We start from the raw sequence: 23146 nt of genomic DNA on the forward strand, positions 1-23146 counted from the left end.
TGCTGATCATCTTAACGCTTCCTTCCTCCCGCACAAGCAGATGTAGCTCAGAACTGGAAGACCCTTTGGAATGTAAACAATATTGACCTGTGGTACCAAAAAGTTTGGCAATGTGCCTTTTTAGAGAAATGAACACACACAAAATGTAACCAAGGGACAAATGGTAAATTAAGAAAATATGGAAAGCGTTTATTGATCATACAGATGTACAGAATAATACCTGCCCTCCACTCCTTGATGTACACCAGACCATGGAACTTTTGAGTTACTTTCTCTTTTCATCTCAAACCCCCTGTAAAGAAAATCTAAAGGAGCACTTTTAAATTATAATTACACCCACTGTATGAATAGAAACGGTCAATTCGGTACCCTGCACCACATGTAACATTAATACTTCCCCCCTTTGCAGCTACTTTGGGTCCAGTTGATGAATTTTGCTTGGCTTAGAAACCCAATTTCCAAAAAACTAATGGCAATCTTGTGTAACCCTATGCATCCTCTTCCGGCGCATCTGCAAACATGGTTGTAACGTTCCCATCCTTCCAATGGATCGTCACCTGCCCTGCATTTTCTACTTTTGGAAGGAAGTTCTCTGGGGGGGAACCAGAGTTGTTATCTTCCTTCAAAGGCACAAAAGCTTGCTTCATTTCCGTCTCATCAGGCTGGCCAGCTACATACCCTTCTTGATGCATGAGGGCAATCTTCTGGGCTCTATTGGATGGGAGAAGAAGAAATAAATAAAATAAATTCATCAGGCTCAGATTAATTTTGAGGCAGGAAGAGACTGAAAACTATCTTTCTCAAGGTTTCCTGGGAATAGAAAATGGCTCAAACCCTAATAATAATAATAATAATAATAATAATAATAATAATAATTTATTTATATCCCGCCCTCCACAGCCAAAGCTGGGCTCAGAGCGGCTAACAACAGTGAAAATAGCACAGTTTACATAAAATCACAGTCAATTAATTGAAATACATTCTAAAATCAGTTCAGAATCAAATTAATGGCAACCACTGGGCTAGAGTCCTGTGAAGATTACAGAAGGAGAGAGGGGGTCAGACTGTGCCTTGACCAAAGGCCTGGTGGAACAGCTCCGTCTTGCAGGCCCTGCGGAAAGTCCCGCAAGGCCCTAGTCTCTTGTGACAGAGCGTTCCACCAGATCGGGGCCACGGCCGAAAAAGCCCTGGCTCTGGTTGAGGCCAGCCTAACCTCCCTGTGGCCCAGGACCTCCAAGATGTTTTTGTTAGACGACCGTAAGGTCCTCTGTGGGACATACCAGGAGGTACAAGGGTCCTGGACTGTATAGGGCTTTAAAGGTTAAAACCAGCACCTTAAACCTGATCCTGTACTCCACCGGGAGCCAGTGCAGCTGGTATAGCACCAGGTGAATGTGATCCCGTGGTGAGGACCCCATAAGGAGTCTAGCCGTGGCATTCTGCAGACTGTATTTGGGCTACATGGCTGGTGCTTCTGCACAGCTCCAACTTGCAGCCCCTCTCACACCACATTGAAAAGTTATGGCTTCTCCCAAAGAATCCTGAGAACCATGTGAAAAAGTTCAGAGACATGCCAGTTTTGAAGGCTAGCTGCATTTCCTTTTCCTTTCAAGTATTGCTTTCAGCAAGTGCAAATGAGGTAAGTTTGCATTGAAAGGTAAGCTGAACCAAATTTCTTCCTCATCTCCAGCTCCGACTCTGCAAGCCGACGTACCCAGGTGAGGAGACATTACATAAGAACCCTCCGTTCTGGCATTATCCTTACCTGTTTGCTGCAATATTTTTCCACAAGAGGACTATGCCTACAAGCAGAACCAGCACTGAAAGGCCGAGAATGCAGTAATTCCATGTAGTTGCTGCAAGAGAAAACAGGGAGCTGTAATAATGTGGGTCAATAGCTCCTGGGAGTTGCTGTCCTGCTGTCTCTCTCACAGCCTGTCCCACCCTTTCTGCCTTCGCAACATGGGCCCCATCTGCATTATACATTTAAACTACTATCATACCACTTTAAATAGTCACGGCTTCCACCAAGGAATTCTGGGAACTGTGTTTCCTTAAGGGTGTTGAGAGTTGCTAGGAGCACCTGTTCCCCTCAAGAATTAACATTTCCAGAGTTCTCTGGGAAGAGAGATTGACTGTTAATTCACTCTCTAAGCTCCACCGTGGCTCTGAGTCTTAGAAAGACTCTCCACACATTGCACTGAAAACAAGTACACATCTCTTACACATCGACGAGTGCATGTGTGGAGGAGTGTACATTTGGTAACTTGTACAGCTCAACTGTTGCATGCACAGACTGTGCACTCGTCAAAGGTTACATGTGAAAAGCTCTAGAAGAAGAAGAAGAGTTTGGATTTGATATCCCGCCTTTCACTCCCTTTAAGGTGTCTCAAAGCAGCTAACATTCTCCTTTCCCTTCCTCCCCCACGACAAACACTCTGTGAGGTGAGTGGGGCTGAGAGACTTCAAAGAAGTGTGACTGGCCCAAGGTCACCCAGCAGCTGCATGTGAAGGAGCGGAGATGCGAACCCGGTTCCCCAGATTACAAATCTATCACTCTTAACCACTACACCACACTGGCTCTCTGTACTTATACGCTCTATAAGTATACAGCTCAGCTATTACACAGAATGTGTAATGTGGGAACTGCCCTAGGGCCTGCAACACTCATCAGTGACAATTCTGCAAACAAGCCTATCCTCGTGAGAACTCACATTCTTCTCTCCGAAAAAACCACAGCAGCTCCTGCAGCATCGCTGAAGGCATCTCTTCTGTTTCAGGCTTACCGCTGATCTCTGGGGGATCTTGAGCGTGTGGGCTAGACATGGCCAGGGCAGAGTGTCCACTCAGGTCCGTGTTCACTGCTGGGTGAGAGAACAGCACAAAATGAGTTTCCAGTCATAGCTTTAACCCTGGGCTGTAATGACTATCAAGCACTGTCCCTCAGTTCTGTATTTAACCTTTAAAACAACAACGTAACTCAGCCACCTCCCAACCCAGCGTCCTCCACATTATTTGGACTGCGACTCCTGTTACCTCTGACCATTGGCCCTGCTGGCTGGGCCTGATGGGAGCTGGAATCCAAAGCCTCTGGAAGGCAACAGGTTATGGGAATGTAACCAGAACCAGCCCATCATGACATGGAGCTGTGCCCAACATTCTCTGTCCGCTAGCGCCAGGGCTTTCGTGCTAGTGAACAGATGAGTTTTAATGTCACACAGCAGAGGACTCCAACACAGCAGCTGTGCCAATGGAAACTTGCTGCACAACAGATTGTGTGTTCTACTGTGCAACAAGGTGAACAGCAACCTACTGGTGCAACGTCTTGTGCAACAATGTTCCACTGGTGCAAAACAGTACAGTGATACCTCGGGTTAAGTACTTAATTCGTTCCGGAGGTCCGTTCTTAACCTGAAACTGTTCTTAACCTGAAGCACCACTTTAGCTAATGGAGCCTCCTGCTGCCGTCACGCCGCCGGAGCGGCGGATTTCTGTTCTCATCCTGAAGCAAAGTTCTTAACCCAAGGTACTATTTCTGGGTTAGTGGAGTCTGTAACCTGAAGCGTATGTAACCTGAAGCATATGTAACCCGAGATACCACTGGACATCAACGGAGCAACTACAGTAAGCCCAGAACTTACGCGAATTTAACTTGTGCTCATTCAGCTTTACATGTGTGGCACAAATTTTAAAAAACAGAAAGGGAGTGGAGTTCCAGGGGGGGAAATGAATTGGACAATCCCACCCGCCACTGAACCAGATGTGTTTTGACTATACACAATTTTAGCTTCGGGTGCAGTCTCTGGAACGTAACCCCTGCGTAAGTTGCGGGTTTACTGTATACCACTAAGTGACATAAATTTGGTGCTACATTGGACACACAACCCGTGACTGGGTTTCAAATCTGGTTAATGCATTGGACAGTTCATAATTTCCCAGGTTGTGAGTGCCTGCGCATCTATAGAGCTCTCTGACAATTGTTTCATTCACTGGCCTGGACTGTTTGTTTCAGGTTGGGAGAGGCTCTTCAGATCCTGAAATGGAAGTGCCTTTCCCAGCTGTCTCACTTGGCATTCTTTAATCCCAGTACAAGATACTGGACCAGGCTGAGATGCGACAGAGACAGATCATGCTAGTATTTGTACTCTATTGCATTGTACACATATAGTGAATAGTGTTAAAGACAGGAGGAAGCAGTTGGCAGTTGGCAGTTGGTTGATTATTCCGTTAGTTGATTTTTTGACTGAGAATGTTGAGTGGGGTGACTTCAAGCAGATACTGTCTGGAGGAGTTTCTGAGAACAGGCAAGGTTTGGATTAATAACTTATGCACAGCTGTGGAGTTTTGAAAGCAAAATGACTAAACCTTCTCTTGGACTCAAGGAAGAGAAACATTGCATACACACACTCTCACACAAACACACATGAATATGAGTGAAGATTTATCTTCAAGTGCTGTGTAAGGCATCTATTTTATCACAAATAGATAACAGATGATTTTCTCTAAGACCAGTGCCGGATTTACGTATAAGCTAAACAAGCTATAGCTTAGGTCCCCACTCTCTTGGCTCCCCCCCCCAAAAAAACACACTATTAATATACTTCTTCTTAATTGTATTTCAGTTCAACAATTACTTTGATAAAATACATTTTTTGTTATGTGCAAATGGCTTTAGATACTTATTAGGTCCATAAATTACCATATAGCATATATTCAACACAAAAAACAGTGACAATTTGTTGTTTACAAAGGACAACTGGACATATAAAGGGCCCCATTACCTTCAGTAGCTTAAGGCCTCATCAAACCTAAATCCAGCCCTGTCTAAGACTAAGCTATTGTCCATCCCCTAACCATGCAGGCCAAACAGAGAAGAGCCAAAGAAAGGCAATTTTAGACTAAAGATTCTCCCATGTCTACACTTAAAGGAACTAGAACAGCCAACGCCCACCTGGTCCTCTCCAGATATTTTGGACCCAGTGTGTGGCAGCTGTGAAAAATGCAGATTCCATGTGAGGGTTCATTAGGAAAGGAATTGAAAATTAAAACTGCTGGTATCATAATGCCTTTACACAGATCAATGTTGTGACCACATTTTGAATGCTGTGTACAGTTCTGGTTGCCTCATCTCAAAAGGATACAGTGGTACCTTGGGTTACAGGTGCTTCAGGTTACAGACTCCGCTAACCCAGAAATAGTACCTCGGATTAAGAACTTTGCTTCAGGATAAGAACAGAAATCACGCTGTGGCGGCACAGCAGCAGGAGGAGGCCCCATTAGCTAAAGTGGTACCTCAGGTTAAGAAGAGTTTCAGGTTAAGAATGGACCTCCGGAATGAATTAAGTTCTTAACCAGAGGTACCACTGTATTGTAGTGTTGGAAAAGGTTCAGAAGAAGAAGAAGAGTTTGGATTTGATATCCTGCTTTATTACTACCCTAAGGAGTCAATCCTGCCAACCTAGTGGTTCGAAAGCGAGTCAAAGTGCAAGTAGATAAATAGGTACTGCTCCGGCGGGAAGGTAAACAGTGTTTCCATGCGTTGCTCTGGTTTGCCAGATGACCCGGAATATGTCATTCTGGCCACATGACCCGGAAGTTGTACGCCGGCTCCCTCGGCCAATAAAACAACATGAGCACCGCAACCCCAGAGTCGGCCATGACTGGACCTAATGGTCAGGGGTCCCTTTACCTTTAAGGAGTCTCAAAGCAGCTAACATTCTCCTTTCCCTTCCTCCCCCACAACAAACACTCTTGTGAGGTGAACGAGGCTGAGAGACGTCAGAGAAGTGTGACTAGCCCAAGGTCACCCAGCAGCTGCATGTGGAGGAGCAACCAAACTGATCAAGGGGATGCAGCTATTCCTTTACAATGAAAGATTGCAGCGTTTGGGGCTTTTTAGTTTAGAAAAGGCATGTAAGAGGCCACATGGTAGAAGTTTACGAAATCCTGCATGGCAGGGAGAAAATGAATAGAGAAAAGTTTTTGTCCCTCAAACTCACGGCCATCCAATGAGGCTGAATATTGAATGATCCAGGCAGAGAAAAGAAAGGACTTCTTCATGCAGTGCACAGTTAAACTGTGGAACTCACTTCCACAGGAGGCAGTGATGGCCCCCAAATTTGGATGGCTTTCAAAGAGGATTGAACAAATTCACAGAGCATAAGGCTATCAATGGCTGGTAGCCACAATGGCTACTCTCAGCCTCCACGGTAGGAGGCAGCAATGCTTCTGAATACCAGCTGTTGGAAACCATTTTGGAGGAGAGAACCATAGCTGTCAACTTTTCCCTTTTCTTGTGAGGAATCCAATCAGAATAAGGGAATTTCCCTTTAAAAAAGGGAAACGTTGACAGCTATGGAGAGTACTTGGGTCCTGCTTATGGGTTTCTCACAGGCATCTGGTTGACTGCCATGAGCACAGTATGATGGACCTTTGGCCGAATCTAGCAAGCTCTTCTTATGTTCCTATACGTACTCCCTTTCTCATTATTACTTTTTCATTAAGAGCAAGTATAAACCAGAAGTTACCAAGGAGGTGTTAAATGCCATTACAGTATACAACTTTTGCAGAGCAGTGAGCTTACTTTGGGATATCTAAAACAAGGCAGTCAAAACCAACAACTTCTGATTGCTAGAAAGGCACACACACACACAGAGGATCTCACTGGGCCCCTGTGACAGCCACTCCCACTTTGTACAGCCAGGTAATGGGGTGCAACCTGCTATCTGATCTCTGCCATCCCTGCTATCTGCTCTCTTCTCTTTGATGCTTCTTCAATTGCTAGGGATGTGGGGCACATGCTGAATCTGAGTCGCAGCTCAGGCTCCAATCCTAATCTAAACTATAATATAGGCCTGTAACTACATTTTAAGCCTGCCTTGAGACTGCTACTGTGAAACTGAGTGAGGAAACCTTTCTTTACTTATAAGAAGACTGTTTTGCATGTTTATTGTTTTAAAGGGTAAATACCAGGAAATCCAGTCTGTAGCAAAGCATCTTGGCTTACTTAAATAAAAAAGCGAAAGCTAGCTTATCAATAGCTTCCTTATTTTTGCTGACAAAGGGGTGTACTCTGCTGAACTCACAAACGTGAGTAAGGAAGGATGATACCTAAGAAATATATCCTCTCCTAGTTTCTATACACATCCCTACACTTACCATACACCACAAAACAGAGGATTGCCCAGAAAGTGTTCATGATGGCGCAGGAGCTCTTCCAGTCTTCTTTCAAAGGATCTTCAAATAGAACCTAGATGGGGGAGGGGAACCAAGATGCTTATATGCGTACAGATTATTGATATTCTGAAAATGGACAGCATCACAAGAGACAGGGTCTAATTGCAGCAAAGCCCATGAGATTTGAAGAGGAAAACATGTTTCCATTCCATTCCACTACACACAGGTACACACAGTAGCCAGGGGGGAGGGGCCGATCTACATCAGTGGGCCATAGGGGACCATGGGGGTCTTTTGGGTGGCATGGGGGTCTGTAGTGTTCAACAACTTGGGTCTATTCTAGACGCTGGCAGAGGCTGCTACACTAAGGTTACCAGATGTCCCTGTTTCCCAGGGACAGTCCCCAGATTTACAAATCAGTCCCTTGACAAAATCCATCAGTTTAGTAGGAAGCTGAAAAGTGTCTCTAGATTCATTGAAAAAAATCTGGTAACCTTATGCTACACCTCTGGGTACACAATCAAATTTTCACAAAGCACTCCAGCCACTAAGTTTTAAAATCTGCATTCCTCCCATCCACAGCAACATTTCTGACACAGGTTCATTTTAAAGATGTTCAGTATAAGAATAGCCTGCTGGATCAGGCCAATGGCCCATTCAGTTCAGCATCTTGTTCTCACAGTGGCCAACTAGATGCCTGTGGGAAACCAGCAAGCAGGACCTGAGCATGAGAGCCCTCTCCCACTCTGTGGTTTCCAGCAACTGGTATTCAGAAGCATCATTGCCTCTCAAGCTGAGCCACAAACACAGAAAGCTGCAATTGGCTGCTACCCGCTGGCTCTGAGTCATCATTATCAAGGAGTTTCTACCCAGGGCAAAGAACACACATCCTTGCGGTTAGTGACCTCCTTTATCACTTTCCCTCTTGCTACATTCCCCCAGATTTAATCTCATAGCAGGTCAAAGTTCACCTTTCATGGCCAAAAGAGGCTATTCCAGTTATAGAGACAGAAAAGAGTGTTATAAGCTGCGCATGGCTCTATATGTCTGTGTAGTGACAACCACAGCATACATACCACTTTAACAGTCAGGGCTTACCCCACCCCCCCACAAGAATCCTGGGAACTGTAGTTTAGTCCTCACAGAGCCACTGTTCTCAGCACCCTTAAGGAACCGCAGCTACCAGTCCCAGGATTCATAGGGGGAAACAATGTACTTAAAAGATATGGTGTGGGTTTTCAGAATGCCTTTCTCAATCAGGGAGACTTAAGTGCAAAAGAAGAGGAGCACACCAAAAAGTTAGATCAGGAAAGGGAGGCGTCCTCAGCCCAAGGGCCACATTCCCTTCTGGCCAGCCTTTTGGGGTCCACATACCTATGGTGGGTGGGGGCAGAAGCAAAGGTGGGTGGGGCAACAAATGTAAATTTTACACTTTGGGGGGCTAGTTTTTATATTCACTCACCACACCCCTCTCTGTCCTCCATTCAGGCAAGCAAGAGGGATTCTCCAGTACAAAGACACAGTCCAACTGGGCAAAGACACTCACGGAGGATGCAAAGCCGGGCCAAAGAGGGATGTGCCCTCCAGATGTTGCTGGACTACAACTCCCATCAACCCCAGCCAGCACAACCAGTGGTCAGGGATGATGGGAGTTGGAGTCCACCAACATCTGGAGGGCACTACCTTGCCCCCCCATCCCCGTTATAAAGGTTAAGAACATTTCAAGGAACTCTGGACAGAAACGTCTCTAAGCTTTGGCAAAATGCGTTACCTTCCCACTGAGGAGTCAGAGTGATCTCTTTGACATCTGGGAACTGGGGGCCCAAACTGCAAATCTGAGCTCTAGTTATCATCATCACCATCTGTTCATTTGTATGCCACTTTCCCAGAAAATTATTCCCCTAAGTGGCTCACAACATATCAAATGAATAACAATTCATAAGTATATTAAGCAATTAGAAATAACTATAACATACAGAAATAATAGTGTTCTCCTCTTAGAAACCAACTACCTTCTTCCCCTCCCTAACACACCTTCTTGGTTTCATCCCATTCCCCTTTGCAAACATTTAAGAATGATCTTACCAGAAAGTATGCCCTTTGTCCTCAGGAATCAATGGGAAGATAGTGTTATGTTGAATCCGCTTTCTGAAGATGCTGCCCCTCTGAGCTGTTCAGTGCCTGGGGTCGGTTGTGAGAATCTCAGCACTGACTCTTTGGTTGCAAAGGCTGTTGTAACTCACACACATTCATTCTCCTGTGCTATAGGCAAGGACCGCTGGAGCTAAGCACAGAAGAGAGGAATTTGTAAAGTCCCTGAGCTGTCCACACCCACAGCTCCAAACCAAAGGTGAATAAACTCATCCCCAAGCCAAAAGCTGGGGCTTCATCATTTATTGACTTGTTACCCTGCTCACTTAAAAGAGTCCACAGTGGATTTTTTTTTCCTCTGGGAAAAAGAAATTACTTTTCTGTCATCATGAAATGAAACCATGGCACAAATTTGGAGGAAAGCAGACTGGTGCATTATCTTTCTCTCACCGTGGATAATAGTGGCACTTATCTATACAGCACAAAGTCCTTCAGCTAGCGGTAATGAACAATGCATATGTTTTAGTCAATGGACTAAATCAGGGGTCAGCAAACTTTTTCAGCAGGGGGCCGGTCCACTGTCCCTCAGACCTTGTGGGGGGCCTCACTATATTTCGGGAAAAAATAATGAACGAATTCCTATGCCCCACAAATAACCCAGAGATGCATTTTAAATAAAAGGGCACATTCTACTCATGTAAAAACACACTGGTTTTTACCATCCGCGGGCCAGAGTTAGAAGGCGATTTGGCCGGATCTGGCCCCCGGGCCTTAGTTTGCCTTCCCATGGACTAAATGGACACTGGCATCAATGGACGCCAGCCTGGCCAGGACAGCTTTCCTTTTGTATATTCTGGGCTTGATGAGGCATGTGACCCTCATCTATCCTGAGCCTATTCCAGCTGAGGAATCACATACCTCCTTCCTGAGCTAGCAAGCCCCACCTGGGCTGTGGGTCCTTGCCTGCCTTCCCTTAGAACGGACAGTTGTAAGTTCTGGAGTCCTGAGGTGGTAAGTCCCATTTTCCCACTTGAGGCAAAACAGGAAAGGCTACCCTGCTCTGCCCCCCCACCACCACCAGTGAGACACTCACCACCACGGCACCACCTGCCGGTGGCACTGCAGCTGTACCACCAAGCTGTGCCACCTCTGCCACTTGTGGAGAAGCGGTGCTGGCATTGGCACCGATTCGCTGAAGGAGCTTGCAAGATCGCACCCAAATCTCATGAGATCCTTTGCTCTCCTTTTGCTCTTGCAAAACTTTGATGAGATCTCACAAGATCTTGCAAGAAATCAGTAGGAAATCAGCACCTATACTGGGACTGCTTCTCTAGCAGAGGTGGGCTGGCTTTGCACACTGGTATCTGTTTACCTGTAAGCACACACCTTTACTTTTTTTTAAAATACAACTTTCTCAATCTACCAGATTTGCACAAAACAGCAGCTGTGTGTGTGTGTGTGTGTTTTACTCCAAGCCAGGAAAGCTGAGATACCGGTACTTTGGTATTTGTTTGCATGTGCACATACACCTTTTGTGATCTACCATGCTTGCACAAAAGAGTAGTCCCAAAATAAAAATAATAAGCGATGCCTCACTACAAACTAGGTAACGATTTGGAGTTGTTCACATGAAAGGCTGCTTATCGCTTCATTTCTTCCCCCTTCATCCTCTGTACCCATGGACGTAGCCGGGGGGAGGGGGCAAGGGGGCAACTTTGATTTCCTAAAGAAAGCTCCTTTTGCCCCCTAACAAAAATCCTGGTTACACCCATGGCTTGGACATTGAGCTTTTAATCACGGCGAAAGGTAAGTGTGGGTAAACCCTTATTGTTGGCAGAGGAAAGACAAGGCTAGTTGGACCACTGGTATCCCAGTGCTGAGTAGGGGCTTATTGGAGTTGAAGTTCAAACCATCTGAATGCTTTGAATTCTAAAAGGATACAAAGTTCAGAAGAGCTGCTGTAATGGAACCATTAGAATTCAGAGGTTTTAAGCCAGATGTAGTAAATGTAGTACTCTCCAGATGTTGTTGACTACAACTCCCATCAGCTGCAGCTAGAATTGGCAATGTTAAAGAAATATGGGAGTTGTAGCCCAACACATCTGGAGGGCACTCAGTTGACTACCCATTTCAATTGTTGCCGTTTCACACTCTAAACCATTTCGATAACTTTTTGTGGGAAAGTGTTATATAAATGTTCTAAATCAGGGGTGGGAAACCTCAGGTGTGGGCCTCTATCTGGTCCCTGGGACCCCCACTCAGCCCACACCCCCTCTTCCTACACCCTTCACTGGCCTTGCTTGGCACACTCCCTAGTGCCTTTTCTAAATACCAGCCTAGGCAAAGTTTACTACAAGCAAAGGCCTGCGTATTCTTGCCTGAAAGATTACTCACCAAGAACATAGTTGCAAAGGTGAGTTTCGCCCTTGATATATCTAGGAAGAAACTGCAATCTGGGATGTAGTATATTTCAGGTTGTTTATCAGTTCTTGTAGATATTACCTTGTGTCTTCAGTGTCTTTGACCTCAGATCCTTGCCTGGTTAGAGAATAACTAGTGCTACCTGCAAGCCAAAATGGATGGCCAGCCCAACCATTAAGACAGGATGATATGTGTGTAGCCAGGATTTATGGGGGGGCACAGACATTATGTTTGGGGGGGCACAATTGGTCAGCTAGTTAAGTATTTTTATTTATTTACTTTATTTGTAAAGTATGCCCATGCAGGGTGAGGCCTTAGGTGACAGAAGCCCCTGAAGTGGAACCTCTGCAGTTGCCCCGCTTGCCCTGCAGCCTCTGACGGTGGTGGAGAAGTTGTCCCTAAAGATGGATTTCCTTAATTTTTTTTGTTAAGATTAGCAAAACCAAAAAAAACCCCAAACCCCTTTTGAACATTTCAGTGTAAAACAAAAGCATTCTCTCAGAAACAGTTCTTTAAAAGTATAGGTTTGAACTGACAATGTTATATAGAAATATGTTATAATTGTGGCTGCTGTATTTATTTATTTATTTTTGAAGCATTTTATTTTGTTTTCAAAAGTTTACATAACCATCAACAATACGTTTAATTAATCCGTTGACTTCCCATCCCTCCCTCCATGATGTTCTATGTTTATCCTTTAACGCTGCATATTTTAACTTATCAACACTCCTAAATCGTTAGCTTGAATGTCTTTCTGACATTAGAAAGATAGGTATTAAATTTGTATACCACCCTTCATCCGAGGATGACTAAGCGGTTCACATTGTAAAAGCATAAAAATAGTTAACATAGTAACAAACAAAAGAATAACACCCACAAGGAGAGAGAGAGAGAGAGAGAGTTTAAATGGCCATAGACACTTATTCCGCAAACTGCTTTTGAGCACAATGGTGTCGGTGGGAAAATGTGGTATTCATATTCCTATTTCAATAGCAAGGGGAGGCAGGGATACAGCAGGTGACACCTGCCTACCACCACTGACATCTCCTCGCCGGGGCGGGGGGGGGGGGGGGACGACACCTGTCCCTGCTGTTTTTTTAAAAAAAAATTAAAAAATTATTTGCTTTTCTATTTCTCCAAGAACACACACTTTGTTACAGCCATGCATAAAATGGTAAGAGAAATGATTGCAAAAAATATAAAACATGAACAGGTAATAATAAAATAAAATCTTTATTGCGATCCAAAGACCCATCAAACAATTTCAGAACAAAATACAGTTAAGACAGCCGACCACAAAACAGAGAGAAACAGAGGCGGTCATTTTGTTTTGTCTCAAGCAAGCTGATCCTTGTTGCTTTTAACTTCCGAGAGAAACTTTGCCACGGCCAGTGTAATATCATTAGACCTGTCATCCAAGAGATATTTAATATGGGAGGCTTCGGATTTTCCCAGCCGATTTGCCAATAGGGGTTTGATCAGCTGGTCCCTTGCTTGCTCGTACTGCCCACAATGCAGTAAGATATGCTTCATGCAACTGACAAATAATAATATCTATATTCCTTCAAGCTATTTAGATCCTATGTGTCTTTTACTTTTACTTCCCTTTTACTCTTTCTATAGTTTCCCATCTACTGTCCTTTCAGCTGCGTTTTCTTCCGTTATTTTCACGGTCTTATGTAATGTCATGTTGCGACATAGGGGCTGCTAAGTGTTTTTTTTCCAACCTGTTATGATTATTTTCTTTTTAGGTTTTCCCTTATAGTTTCTGCCTGAACTCCTGCTTGCAACGCAGCTCTACCTCGTTCCCCCTTTTCTTCCTTAAGTCTCAACAAATGAAATTGATTTGTAAAAATGTTACATGGGGGGAAAAACATGAGAGACGTTGCACACTTTTGTAAATCAACAAAATCTTTAATAAAAAGAAAGAAAGCACAGGGGAGAACAAGGCAACCCTCCTCCTCCTTCTGCGAGTAGCAGGGACTGTGGCAACAAGTGGACGGGCTCGAGGTAGGCACCGAACAGTTGCCATGGATACGGCTTGCCCCTGGTTGCTGCGGTTACTGGATTAACACCGCCCAGCAATCCCACAAGGCCACGCGACGAACCAAGCTTGGACTCGAGCAGTTGTTGCCCCGCCCACAGATGCGCAAGTGGAGTGTCGCGCGGGGCTATACGTCATTCGTACCGCGACGCTGGAGTGCGCGGGCGGGGTGGGCGGCGGCGGCCTGCGGGAGCTGCAGGCGGAGGGGCCATGAGGGGCCGGATTTTGCGGGCCTGGCGGGGCCGGTGGAGCCTGGGGCGGGGCTACGCTTCGGAAGCCGCGGAGGCTCCGAGGCGGGAAAAGCCGCCCTGGCGGGTCCTGTTTTTTGGGACTGACGGCTTCGCGGCGGAGACCCTCCTAGCGCTCCAGGCTGCCCGGTGGGTCTCTAAGGGCGGAGGAGGGAAGGGGGGAAAGGCCTTCGGGAGCCGGGTCAAAGGTTATGGTTTGTGGGACAGGGAGAGGGTCAAAGGGTATCGAGTGAAAGGGAGAAGAGAAGCTCCAAGAACAGGAGCTGCCCATTTCCAGCTCACTGTGGATATTTATCCATCTAACCCAGTAGTGGCTGCTCTGACTGACAGTAGCAGCAGCAGCTGCATTTTGAGAATGGTATTCCTCATCAACTAGCTACCTCGCTGTTATTACCGGTATCATTATGGTTATTTTTCGTTTCTTAACTGCCCTTCAGCACAATGTCCTAGCGTGGGTTGCAGCATTTTAAAGGTACATACAATATTAAGATCACTTTAAAGCTGATGCAATCAAAACAATAGGGAGGGTCCATATAGGCCTTCCAAGCATTCCATCCTCAAAGATCCCTAAGTGACACCTTGGAAACAGCATCATTTCATTTTTATCAAAGCAAGCTGATTAAGGCGACAGACAAAATGTTTTGCAGCATAAATTATAAAATACTGTTTTGTTGGTTAATCACAGTACTGTGTGGGTATGTATATATCAGGTGTCAAAAGCCAGTGTAAAGAGCAGTGACTTGAGGATGGAGATGGAGTGGGGTTCCCTCACTGCCCCAAGGTGTTTGCATTGTGCAGAAGGCATTGGAAAGATAAGAATGATAGAGAGCACATGTGGGAAAAGAGGGTCTAGCTCAATTGGCAGAGTGAATGCTTTGTATGAAGAAGGGCCAAGGTTCAGTTGTTGGCAATTCCTGTTAAGTAGATTTGGCAGATGGTGATGAGAAAGACCATAGACCTTGGAGAGCTGCAGCCAGTCAAAGGAGACAATACCGGGCCAGACAGACAAAGCACCTGACCTGGTATAAAGGAGCTTCTTGTGGGAGGGCATTTACAGGGGTGGTAGCAGCTTGGCACTGTTCTCAAACAGTGTCCTCCATGATTCTCTTTTATGTTCTGTGGCAGAGAGGCCAAGTCAGGTCATCTTGTGGACCGTCTGGAGGTGGTAACACTTCATTCCCAGCTGCCCAAGGGTCTCCCTGTCAAGAGCTGTGCAGAGCAACTTATGCTCCCCATCCACCTCTGGCCAGATGTAGGTCTGTGTGACCACTTTGATGTCGGTGTGGTGGCATCATTTGGGCGCCTGCTCAGTGAGGACCTCATCCTGAAGTTTCCATAGTAAGGCTGTGAACACAAAATGTGTTGAGTATTTTGTTTGTATTGCAATCTGGGCTGTGTGTTAAAGGAAAGTGGTTGGAGCAGGATAATATGGGAAAGGCTGTAATTCTTAATCAAACTAGTATTTTCATGTAACTATGTGCAGGATTTTAGTGCCTGAAGACATTAATAACAAATGCCCTCTCAAATGCATTATTGTCCAAGGGGGTACAATATGGGTTGCTTTACAGGCACTGTCAGTCTAAAATTGAATTGATTTAGTACTCTAACTTCCAATGCAAAATATGTAGGGCTTTCACCATAAATTGATGCAGAGTGTACAATTCTTTGTACATGCAGTGGGGAACCGATTGGGATAACTGTTGATTTCCTATTGAAACCCTTTAGTGTGCAGAGTCAGCTGCATTTGGCTAGTGAATCTTGGTTAGAGAGTAGACTTTACTTGTTGCAAGCACACAGGTATGCTTGTATGTAAGAAAATAATAAAGTTGTTTATTGTAGGAAATGCATAACTTGGATAGAAAAGGTTTCTCGTTCTAGTTCAACTAACTAGTCTAAAGAAGAAAAAGGTAGCCATGCTACCTCCTTTGTTCTCTCAGAGGCTAGTTAAAGATGACCTCTCATCTTGAGAAGGAGGAATTTGTAAACAGAATGCAATCCTAAGACATATCAGTCTATTAATAATAATAATATTTACTATATTTATATACCACCCTTCATCAAAAGATCTCAGGGCAGTTCACAAGACAAGCTCTAAACAACAAGGAGAGAGAGAGAGAAGTAAGCGGATAGGTCTGAGTGTTTGGATGTTCCTTATTCTGTCAATTTATCAAAAGTGTTTACATCTCAACCTGCTAATTCCAATTAGCCAGTTTTAATGTTACTTAAAGGCAGGTTGTCACGTGCTCCCTCATTTTCTTTTTCTTATCCTTCACTTTTCTTGATCATGTTTTCCACTGTTTATCAGTGGGACAGTTTACTGGTTATAGCAAAATACAAAAATGGGAAATACCTTTTTTACTGTATGCATAGTTATGTAATCCTAAGTTTTCACATTATATTTTTATATCTTTGGGCAGTTACAGTGAATGCTAAGTTGCATTTTTTAAAGTGAGTTCTCAAAATGGTTACTATTCGCTTATATATGTTACAGAATTACTGGTCCTATTCTAACTTCCAAATGTTCTGATTCAGTGGTGTGCTGAATGTCCATCCCAGCTGTCTTCCAAGGTGGCGAGGCCCAGCACCAATAATCCACACAGTGCTCCATGGAGATACAGTTACTGGGGTGACAATTATGCAGATCAGGCCTAAGAGGTACAATAGCTATTTAATTCAACAGAATGTTGGTGCAAACATGTCCTTTTTAGGAACTCATAATTTCATGGGTGCCAAATAGAGATGGGGGAAGAATCTGGTCAGCATCTCTAAGCAGGCTGACGTGATCAAGTGCTCCCAGCTTTGCTTGTGGACCCAAACACAGTTCCCAGTCACTTCTCCAGATTTTGCAATGCATTTTCAGTGCACTAAAAATGCACCCAAGACTGTATTTTCTATGCAAAAGATGATGTGCAGTTAACTGGTAAATGAATTTTATGTAAGAAGTGTGTAGAAAATGCATAAAATGGGATGGAATTAGCTGTTCAGTCCATCCATAGTGCTGGGTAATCTTCTCAGTGTCTTAAATTGCTTTGTGTTACTATTAAGGCAGTGGTTCCCAAATCTTCATCCCACAGATCACTTGAAAATTGCTGAGGGTGTTGGCAAAACACTTAAATGGGGAAGCTTAGAGGGAAGGGCTTTAGTTCAGTGGTAGAGCATCTGTTTTTTGCATGCAGAAGGTCCCAGGTTTGATCTCTGATTTCCCCAGGTTGGGTTGAGAGAGACTCCTGCCTGAAATCCTGGAGAGCCTCTGATGATCAGTGCAGACTAGTGTTTCTCAAATTTGGGTCTCCAGCTGGTGTTGGACTACAACTCCCATAATCCCATAATCACTGGTCCTGTTAGCTACGAGCAGGAGTTGTAGTCCAACAATAGCTGGAGGCTCAAGTTTGAGAAACACTGGTATAGACAGCATTCAGCTAGGTGGACCAGTGACAGCTTCCTGTGTTCCTTAAAGTTGTGTGTTGTGCTCCTAGGTTTGATGTAGGTCCAATTATCAAGCAGGAAACATTCGCAGTGCCACCCTGTTGTTCAGCAAAAGAGTTGGAATCCATGTTATCCAAAATTGGTGCAAGTATGGTAAGTTAACACTGCTCCCCCCCCCAAGTTGCATCTCTAAAACAGTTGAAAACTTACGAGATGCTTAGAAATTCCAAGTTATGGAAACGAGGTCAGTTGAAGCCTCCAGTTTCTAAGAGACAACAAGTTGAACATTGAGAAACTCACTTTCCTAAGTTCAGAATATAAATACAGTGGTACCTCGGGTTAAGTACTTAATTCGTTCCGGAGGTCCGTTCTTAACCTGAAACTGTTCTTAACCTGAAGCACCACTTTAGCTAATGGGGCTTCCTGCTGCCGCTGCACTGCCGGAGCCCGATTTCTGTACTTATCCTGAAGCAAAGTTCTTAACCTGAAGCACTATTTCTGGGTTAGCGGAGTGTGTAACCTGAAGCGTATGTAACCTGAAGCGTATGTAACCCGAGGTACCACTGTAACACTATTATTGTAGTCAAAACATTGTTTTCATGCTGTGTGATGTATGTTTTGGGGTTTTTTCTTCCTTTCAGCTCATTTCTGTTCTGAAAAACCTACCTGAAAGTTTAAGGAACAAGACAGAGCAACCAAAGGAAGGAGCAACTTTTGGTATGTACCCGATGTTTCATGTTTGTTCTTGTGAGCACATTGCAATCAAGCCTACAGTTTCTCACAGTTCAGGAATAGCAGCTGGTCTTTCTGATAGCCAAGAAGAAATGGATCATGACCTCCCTCGCAGGCCACTTTGCCATCAGTTCACAACCTTAAAGAGGCACGCAGTCAGTGCCAATCAGCTGACTGGCACTGACAACACACCTTCAAAAGGGGCAGCTGTCAGCAAGGTCTTTTTGCCAAAGAGCAATTTGGTGTGCAGCTGCATTTTTTACCAGCCAAACGTATCAGATGTGGGGCAGGTGAGCATGGCATAGGTGAAATGGCCTGGCCACAGTAGGATCCCTGCCAGGTCTCATTAACCCACAGGCCAGAGTTTTTCCCATTGCCATTCCACCTTGGGGCAACAGCATTGAGAGAGGGAGGGTGTTGAGAGGCCAGTCTGTGGTAAAAGCCCCTCAATTTGCAAGGAAAGAAGTGAAGCGGGGGAACCACAATGCATTGCAGTGAAAGAATACTGGTGGTTCAGTCATTTGAACTGTAGGGGTTAAGAATGTAAGACAAGCCAGTTGGATCAGGCCACTGTTCTCTCTTGAGCACAAGAGCCTTCTCTCCTTTTGCAGTTTCCAGCAACTGGCATTCAGAAGCTTCCTGCCTCCAACTGTGGAGGGAGAGCATAGCCATCACAGCTAGAAGCTGTTGGTAGCCTTTTAGCTCTATGAACTTGACTCAGAGTTTACTCATTAACTTTCGTTTTGTTATCTTCAAGCTCCTAAAGCCAGCATTGCAATGAGCTGCATCCAGTGGGAAGAACAAACTCCTGAGCAGATACTGAGGATGCATCGTGCCTTGGGAGCAATGGTAATGCCAGTGTTGCAAAGAGGTTCACTAAAATCCTAGGCTACAAAAGAATTTCAATAGCCTGTCTTATCGATTATATATAATTAAATGCTGATTTGGGAGAGAATTTCTCCCATCTCTTAGTCTTCAGCTTTGGAGGAAACAGGTTAACACCACCACTTACCAGCTGTTCTGGGATTGCAAAATTAAAATTTAAAAAAGCCAAGTTTTTTTTGGGGGGGGATGCTAGTTGATTTTTTACATTTTACCGTATTTTTCACCCTATAGGACGCACTTTCCCCCCTCCAAAAATGAAGGGGAAATCTGGGTGCGCCCTATGGGGCGAATGCAGGCTTTCGCTGAAGCGTGGAGAGCGAGAGGGGTCGGTGCCCACCGACCCCTCTCGCTCTCCAGGCTTCAGGAAGACATCCGCAGCCTAGGCAGCCCTGCGGGAGGTCCCGCAGGGCTGCCTAGGCTGCGGATAGCAGCCTGCTTCCCAGAGCGTCGGGCGCCCTGAAAGCAGAGCGCCTGGCGCTTCGGGAACACATCCGCAGCCTAGGCAGCCCTGCGGGAGTTCCCCGCCTGGCTCCCCACGCTGCGGATAGCAGCCTGCCGTCCGGCGGGCGGGGCGCCCTGAAGCAGAGCGCCCCTCGTGCCGGGCAGACATCGGCCAGCCCCACAAGCTCGAGGGACAGCAGGGAGGCGCAGCACCGCCATCCCGCTGTTCCTCGACCTGGTTAGGTTTCCCCGACCTGCTTTTGGGGGGGAAATAAAGGAAAAAAATTTTTCCTTTATTTCCCCCCCAAAAAACTAGGTGCGTCCTATGGGACGAAAAATACGGTACTTTGCTGTAGCTTCAGATGAGCAACTCATTCACCCACAGTTACATACTAGCTTTTTGTTGCTCAGATTCCTTTGAAGTCCTGCTTACCAAAGATTTAAACTGCATGCCTTATTTCCAACAAAGCTACAGGGCTGGCAGGTGAAGGCTGACCTTGATTTTTAAAAGTTGTTTTAAATCTAAAATGCACTCAAATCTCATACACCTTGGGGAAACTACTGTAGTTTGCATCTGACCTAGTCTTCTTGTATTTGAAATGCTTCTGCTAATACACATCAGAAAAAAGTGGAAACTAGCCCTAAATTTGTGTTTCTATTGCTGACTGAACATGAAAACAGTTTGACAATTCTGGATTCGTTTAGCTGAAATGAGTGTGAACATCTGTGGCTGAGATACCTTACTGTACCTTTTTCAGATGCCCCTGCAAACACTCTGGATGGGTACTACTGTAAAACTCTTGGATTTTGTGGAAGTGGAGACATTACATGACCACAATGGTATGTACATACATCTCAGCAATTTTGGTTGTTAGCTATGGCACAAAAAGTAGTTAAACATAACACTGGAGGCACCTGTGAAACTGAAGTTATATATTATTCCTTGCCTTTGCTGCGAGTGTTTCAAATTGCTGTGTGGCCTTTTAGCTTGGTGTCATCTTACCTTCTGGCCATAAATGAAGACCCTGCCTTTGATCTCTGCCTTTGATCTCTTTGATCTTTTATAACCAACAGAAACTAACCTGCAGGGGCAGGGTTCAGCAGAGGCAGTGATTTCTTACCATGACAACTATGATCAGCCAAGAGAACCCTGTTTGGGTTGGCCTCCATAACAAATATGGATGACCTGGGGAGTGTAAATCCTTTTGAGTGGCTTCCTGCAAGTTATGCAACCTTCCCTTGGATGTTTACTAAAACCTGAGCTTAAGCAACACTTGGAAGCTTTGCAAGATATTTTCATTTGGGCTGGTTCTATGTGGCTGATGATACATCGGGCATGCACAACTCCACAACAGCCTGTTGTGGGAAAACTAAGTCTAGAACATGTGTTTTGTGTTCAGATAGGTTAGCAGCTGAAAACGGAACCGTCCCAGGATCAGTGTTCTATCATAAGCAGTTGCAGACACTGGTGATCCGTTGCAAGGTATGTTTGTATGTACAGTGGTACCTCGGGTTAAGTACTTGATTCGTTCCGGAGGTCCGTTCTTAACCTGAAACTGTTCTTAACCTGAAGCACCACTTTAGCTAATGGGGCCTCCTGCTGCCACTGTGCTGCCGCTGCACGATTTCTGTTCTCATCCTGAAGCAGAGTTCTTAACCCAAGGTACTATTTCTGGGTTAGCAGAAGTGTATGTAATCTGAAGCGTATGTAACCCGAAGTACCGCTGTATGTGATGTTTCACTTTTCTTTCCTCAGATTGCTATAACTAGACTGTTCACAGGCAGCTGCAGTAAGGGGAACAGTTTGCAAATCAAATTTATGTTGAAGTTGCTTGCTTTTACCACTCAGTGGCTTGGAGAATCAAACTATGCAGAGTTCGCAAGCATTTCCTAAATCCATCCCCCCTTCCCATTGCATTACAGTAACTTGGGTTTTTAAACATGATTGAGAACTGACAGGATACTGAATTTCATGGATTGTATCCAGTGTTTGTCCTTCTCGGAGTAAACATCTTGTAATTAATGGGCATAACTTTACTTAGTTCCACTGACTTCAATGTGTCTATTCTTGAGTGTGTAAGTCAGTTGGATACAACCCCATGTTTTTTCTGTGTGACTTCAGGACTTGCGGGATGTGCTGAGACCTCTCCAAGACTCAGCTTCACCTTGTTCTTTTCCCCTCCAGGAAGGCTGGGTTGGAGTTAAAGCTGTGGTGCTTAAGAAGAAGCTGACAGCTGCTGACTTCTACAATGGATACTTACATCCTTGGTTCCAGCAGAATTCCAAAATGACTCCTGGGACGTGCAGGTTCCAAACACTCAAGCTAGCCCCAGCGAAAAGGAGTCGTCAAGGAACACTGTTGCATGCTCGCAACACATAGCAATGAAGGCCTGGTACACTGTCAGAATCAACCAGGTGTTTGTTTATGCTGGCAGGGTTGGAGACATCTCCGCGCCATATCATCTCTGCATCAGAAATTGAGTCTTGGTGTCTCCCTGCGCAGCCATCAATTGAAACAGGGATGGAAGGAACAGGAAGATGTCAAGAGGCGGTGGAGTTTGACTGTTGCTCCTCTGTGGGTCTCCCAAACGGTTTTCATTCTGTCTACCCTGAACAGTGTGTTCATCCACAGTATCTGTAGCCTTGAAATAATCTTTTCAGCTCTGCGAGAGATTTATATGGGCATCCTTTCTCTGGCTTTCTAGGTTAACAGTGTATTAATCCTTGTACTCAAAAGTGCAGGTTTGTAAAGTTACCTTAGATAACAATGGTACCCTTACTGCAATATTGAATGATAAATTATTTTTTACATAAGTTTATCTGAATGATGTGGTCTTCTGTGACTCTTACAGTGTCTGTGGCCTTACACTCTTGATTAGCATAAGGATGTCTGTGTAAAAACAAGTCCCCTGCATTTTTCACATGCTAGGATAATCAAGAAGAAACAAGTCAGCTTTATATATTGTTTTGTTTTTCTTCAAACACTGGCTTCCTCACCAATAGCGGGGAACAAGCTTTGTGTTGACAAGGGTGGTATTTGAGAGTATATCCATTTACATTTCCCTGTAAGAGTGAGGAGTAAAGTGTTGCTTTGGGGACAGTAGCTCCTCAGGGTCTTGGGCTAAGAGAAATCTCTCTCTTACCTGCAACCCTCAAAACCTGTTGCAAAGGGCGGGGGACTGTTGGCAGCACATGTGGGGGCATCTTGAAGGGGTGGGGGGATGCAGAGCCAGAGGGAGTCCAATTGCATGAGTGGAAGTTGACTCATAGCATTGGACACAACTCAGTGTGCCTGCATTCTATGCACTGTGCAGCGCTATAAGACCTTGCAGTACATAAGTGCTCTCTCCACACACAGTCCACTTGTGAGAGCCAGTGTGGTGTAGTGGTTAAGAGCGGTAGTCTCGTAATCTGGGGAACCGGGTTCACGTCTCCGCTCCTCCACATGCAGCTGCTGGGTGACCTTGGGCCAGTCACACTTCTTTGAAGTCTCTCAGCCCCACTCACCTCACAGAGTGTTTGTTGTGGGAGTGGAAGGGAAAGGAGAATGTTAGCCGCTTTGAGACTCCTTAAAGGGAGTGAAAGGCGGGATACCAAATCCAAACTCCTCCTCTTCTTCTTCTTGTCATGATGGTGGTTTTTTTTTTACTGTTGTTTCTAACATTCTTGGCGGTGCTGTAGC

General features: G+C 45.0%; 2 protein-coding genes across 2 annotated transcripts; one reads left to right on the forward strand and one right to left on the reverse strand.

The window, feature by feature from the left end:
• Nucleotides 1-164: 164 nt before the first annotated feature.
• Nucleotides 165-9505, reverse strand: SLC51B (SLC51 subunit beta). The gene is made up of 5 exons (XM_083587108.1): nt 9262-9505; nt 7159-7249; nt 2715-2864; nt 1766-1856; nt 165-711 (listed from the first exon to the last, which is right to left on the reverse strand). The coding sequence occupies exons 2-5, from the start codon at nt 7196-7198 to the stop codon at nt 489-491; spliced, it is 504 nt and encodes a 167-aa protein (XP_083443234.1). The 5' UTR covers nt 7199-7249; nt 9262-9505; the 3' UTR covers nt 165-488.
• Nucleotides 9506-13873: 4368 nt separating this feature from the next.
• MTFMT (mitochondrial methionyl-tRNA formyltransferase) lies at nt 13874-22278 on the forward strand. The gene is made up of 9 exons (XM_083586887.1): nt 13874-14109; nt 15106-15318; nt 16513-16635; nt 17457-17559; nt 18048-18123; nt 18896-18987; nt 20223-20304; nt 20865-20947; nt 21650-22278. Exons 1-9 carry the CDS (start codon nt 13943-13945, stop codon nt 21842-21844), a joined length of 1134 nt encoding a protein of 377 aa, XP_083443013.1. The 5' UTR covers nt 13874-13942; the 3' UTR covers nt 21845-22278.
• The last annotated feature ends 868 nt before the right edge of the window (nt 22279-23146 follow it).

The sequence above is a fragment of the Podarcis filfolensis genome (assembly GCF_964270895.1).
Source record: "Podarcis filfolensis genome assembly, chromosome: 14".
In the NCBI taxonomy this organism is placed as follows: domain Eukaryota; kingdom Metazoa; phylum Chordata; class Lepidosauria; order Squamata; family Lacertidae; genus Podarcis; species Podarcis filfolensis.

What these genes read in the sequence shown, in the direction of transcription:
- SLC51B (XM_083587108.1), bottom strand. Translation starts at nt 7,198, where the DNA reads ATGAACACTTTCTGGGCAATCCTCTGTTTTGTGGTGTATG. An exon ending in GTTTTTTCGGAGAGAAGAAT is followed by an intron (nt 1,857 to 2,714) that starts GTGAGTTCTCAC and finishes TTTCTCTTGCAG; the next exon opens with CAACTACATGGAATTACTGC. An exon ending in AAAAATATTGCAGCAAACAG is followed by an intron (nt 712 to 1,765) that starts GTAAGGATAATG and finishes CCCATCCAATAG; the next exon opens with AGCCCAGAAGATTGCCCTCA.
- MTFMT (XM_083586887.1), top strand. Translation starts at nt 13,943, where the DNA reads ATGAGGGGCCGGATTTTGCGGGCCTGGCGGGGCCGGTGGAGCCTGGGG. An exon ending in CTCATCCTGAAGTTTCCATA is followed by an intron (nt 15,319 to 16,512) that starts GTAAGGCTGTGA and finishes GTTCTGATTCAG; the next exon opens with TGGTGTGCTGAATGTCCATC. An exon ending in CACTGGTGATCCGTTGCAAG is followed by an intron (nt 20,948 to 21,649) that starts GTATGTTTGTAT and finishes TTTCCCCTCCAG; the next exon opens with GAAGGCTGGGTTGGAGTTAA.